This window comes from Propithecus coquereli, unplaced genomic scaffold (assembly GCF_000956105.1).
Source record: "Propithecus coquereli isolate 6110/MARCELLA unplaced genomic scaffold, Pcoq_1.0 Scaffold576, whole genome shotgun sequence".
NCBI lineage: Eukaryota > Metazoa > Chordata > Mammalia > Primates > Indriidae > Propithecus > Propithecus coquereli.
The window spans coordinates 107,910-110,891 of record NW_012151685.1 but is presented as its reverse complement, the minus strand read 5'-3'; the positions used below and the strand labels follow the sequence as shown (position 1 = coordinate 110,891).

At 32.8% G+C, this 2,982-nt stretch overlaps 1 protein-coding gene across 1 annotated transcript in view; it reads right to left on the bottom strand.

Moving 5' to 3' along the window:
• The window catches only part of PPFIA2 (protein tyrosine phosphatase, receptor type, f polypeptide (PTPRF), interacting protein (liprin), alpha 2), a 160,151-nt gene that overhangs the window by 140,741 nt on the left and 16,428 nt on the right, over window positions 1–2,982 (bottom strand). The window contains 2 exon segments of the mRNA XM_012658160.1: window positions 1,252–1,383; window positions 1,645–1,728. Of these exon segments, the coding sequence (XP_012513614.1) occupies window positions 1,252–1,383; window positions 1,645–1,728 (216 nt within the window).

Genomic DNA, 2,982 nt, shown 5'->3' with positions numbered 1-2,982 from the left:
ACCACTTCAAAACTATTTGTGCATTGATTTGTTGCTGTGGAAACAAGATAGTGCCCTAAAGTGAAGAGGCAGCACAGTGCCTTTGTGAGCTTATGTTTGCCCAGTGTCAAGGTTAGTTACATGTCCTGGAGGTGACTGTCAGTTTACCACAGGTGCAGAGTGTTCAACACATGTGACATTGCTGATAGCTGAATTGTATTAGTATGTTATGCAAGGATTACATATAAAGTTACATCAACATTTAAATTATAATTGCAAGTTACGTAATTATAACACCAAAACAACCCTATGTCAGGACTATAAATTTTAACTCCAGAGCATATTCTATCACATTTTATATAAATAGCACGGTCTTTTAAAATTTATAAATTAAAATTAAACAAAGAGTGTAGTAATTTCTTATCAGCCATGCATTTGTATTTGTATGGGAAGAAGGCATGCCTTATGACTTTCTAATGGGTAAATTAATAAAATTACTTTAACATTTCATTGAAACATTTTCCCTATTTTGGTTTATTTTATGTAACAGTAGAAAATGTCTAGCTAAAGTAGTGATTGGCATTCAATCTAAATTTCCAAAACTCAGATGTGTCCACCTGAGTTTTATCCCCTACCTTTGTTTATGCTCACGAATTGGCAACCAGCTCACATAACTCTTGCTGGTCTGGTAGTTTTCAACTATCAATGAGACATATGTAATTGTGAATCAAATTGCAGACTGTACAGAAGAACCATTTTTGAAATAATGCAGCTGAAAATACTGGGTTCCTAACCCCTCTACTGGGATTGAGACTTATCCTACTGATGATATAAACTGACTCACATTTTGAGTTTTAGACCAGTAATTCCTATGTCTCAGTCACTTGAGACATAGGAATAGTTCAAATCAAGCTCTCACCCACCCCCAAATATTTATTTTTATCTTATCACTCCCCTCTTTTGCATACCAGGTGAAGGATAAATAAAATATTTTCATCACAAAAGCACAGCACATTTTAATGTTTGCCTCATATGAACATGCTAATATGAAAGATTTATATATCATGCAGCATTTTTTTCATTTAAAAATTGATCTCGTACTTTTTATAGAAATTATTCATTCCCTTCTAAAAGTTTATAAAGCATTTTTAAAAACTTATTCAAGTAAATGGATCATCTGACCAATACAATGACTGCAGCAGTATATAAAACAAACATGATCGTAAGAGCATTGCTAAACATTCATGCGATTTTACCGTTGTCTCATTTTACCTTCTCTTCCAGAGCAGCCATTCTTTCCTTTAAGTGTAACTGTAGGCGTTCATTGGATTCAGTCAGAAGTCTATCAACAGTATCGGATAATCTCTTGTTATGCTCCTCATTCATTTTCTCTCTTTGCCTAGCCTTACATTCAAGAAACCAAAATAAATTTGACATGAAAAACCATTGAAAAACTGTGATTGTTTTTATAGTTTTGATAGCTTTATTAATAAATATGATTTACTTTTATGTTTGTTTTGATTAAATTTGTGGAAACTTTTTTTTCCTTCAAAATCCATATCCATAGATTTTAAATATAGCCTAATCAATAAAGACTTTTTTCTTATACATAGAACATAAATTCATAAAATGGTGATTGGGGGGAGTGATTCTTAATATACATACTCTTTGAAGTTCCTGATTTTTCTCTTCAAGCTGACCTTCTAGATGTCTCATACGTTCTTCAATATTTCCATGTCTCTCTTCAGCCTGTTAAGAAATATGAAGAATGCACCTGAAATGTAAGATTTGGCTAACTCTTTTCCTCTAAATAAATTGAAATAAAATGTAAAGCAAGCTACTACCAACTGCAAACATAGTTTTCAAAAAATAAACTTTCTTTAAACAGGCAGCTGAACAGCATTGCTTGAAATGTGTCAGCTACAAAGGCCTGTTACATCCAAGCATCAGCAAAACATTGGAGTTATTTATGAGCAATGAATTCAGCCAAATGTAACATGCAGACTGTGCATGGTTTGAACACAAACCTGCCATTGTCCAATCTTAAGCTCCTGAAGCACTGAACTGCACAGATGGTCGATTATCAATAAATAAAAGTAACATAATTTTTATAAATGAAAAGAAAAACTTAGATGGATTCTATTTAGCAATAGAAAGTAAAGTCCAGTAGGACTACCTTCCTACGTATGGAGATCATTTCTTGTAGTTTAGCTTCCATAACATATTGATAATCATCAGATGAGGTAGAAGAGGTTGGATCAGACTAACAAGTCAAGGAAAAGGAGAGGGACAAATTGAAAAATCAGAACTAAAGACACCGACACTGAACAGAACATAGCACAGAATGCTTAAAAGAAAAGTGTGACAGCAAATTTAATATTTTAATAGACAGAATTTTATGTGGAAAGAACTATACTGATATCTGGTGAACATGATGCAGTGGATGGTTATAAATGAAAAACAATATTATGCTAAAATAAAAAGCTATCAACCTAAGGTATGAAAGGTTAGTGATGGTTGGCGATGAAAGACTACTACAGAATGAATTAAAGCAATTCTGAAAGAGTCGTGTGATAATTGGAATTATGGGAAACCAAACACTAGAATATGTCTCTGATAGATTGTTAAAAGTTTGTATTTTGGTTTGTTTGTTTGTTTATATTACTTAAAATAATGGAAACAATGTATTAATGTTGAGAAGTATGCTAGGCAATGACTCGGGTGTAATAAATTTGGAACAAAATTTATTATAAGCCCTCTTCTATAGAAATCAGAGAACAAACTAAGCCACAGGGTTAATTACTATGAGTGTTCCCCAATTTAAGCAAGATTGAGTTTCCTCAGCAACACCAGAAAACTTAGGAAATGACATCTGGTCTCTGAATGTCCATTTATGGTCATTGCTCATTAGTCAAATGGCCCAGTCTCAGATATGGGTTTAATTTGAAATTTTAAATGAAAATTAAAATCTGAGGATTAAAAATCCTCAGATTATCAAGGCGA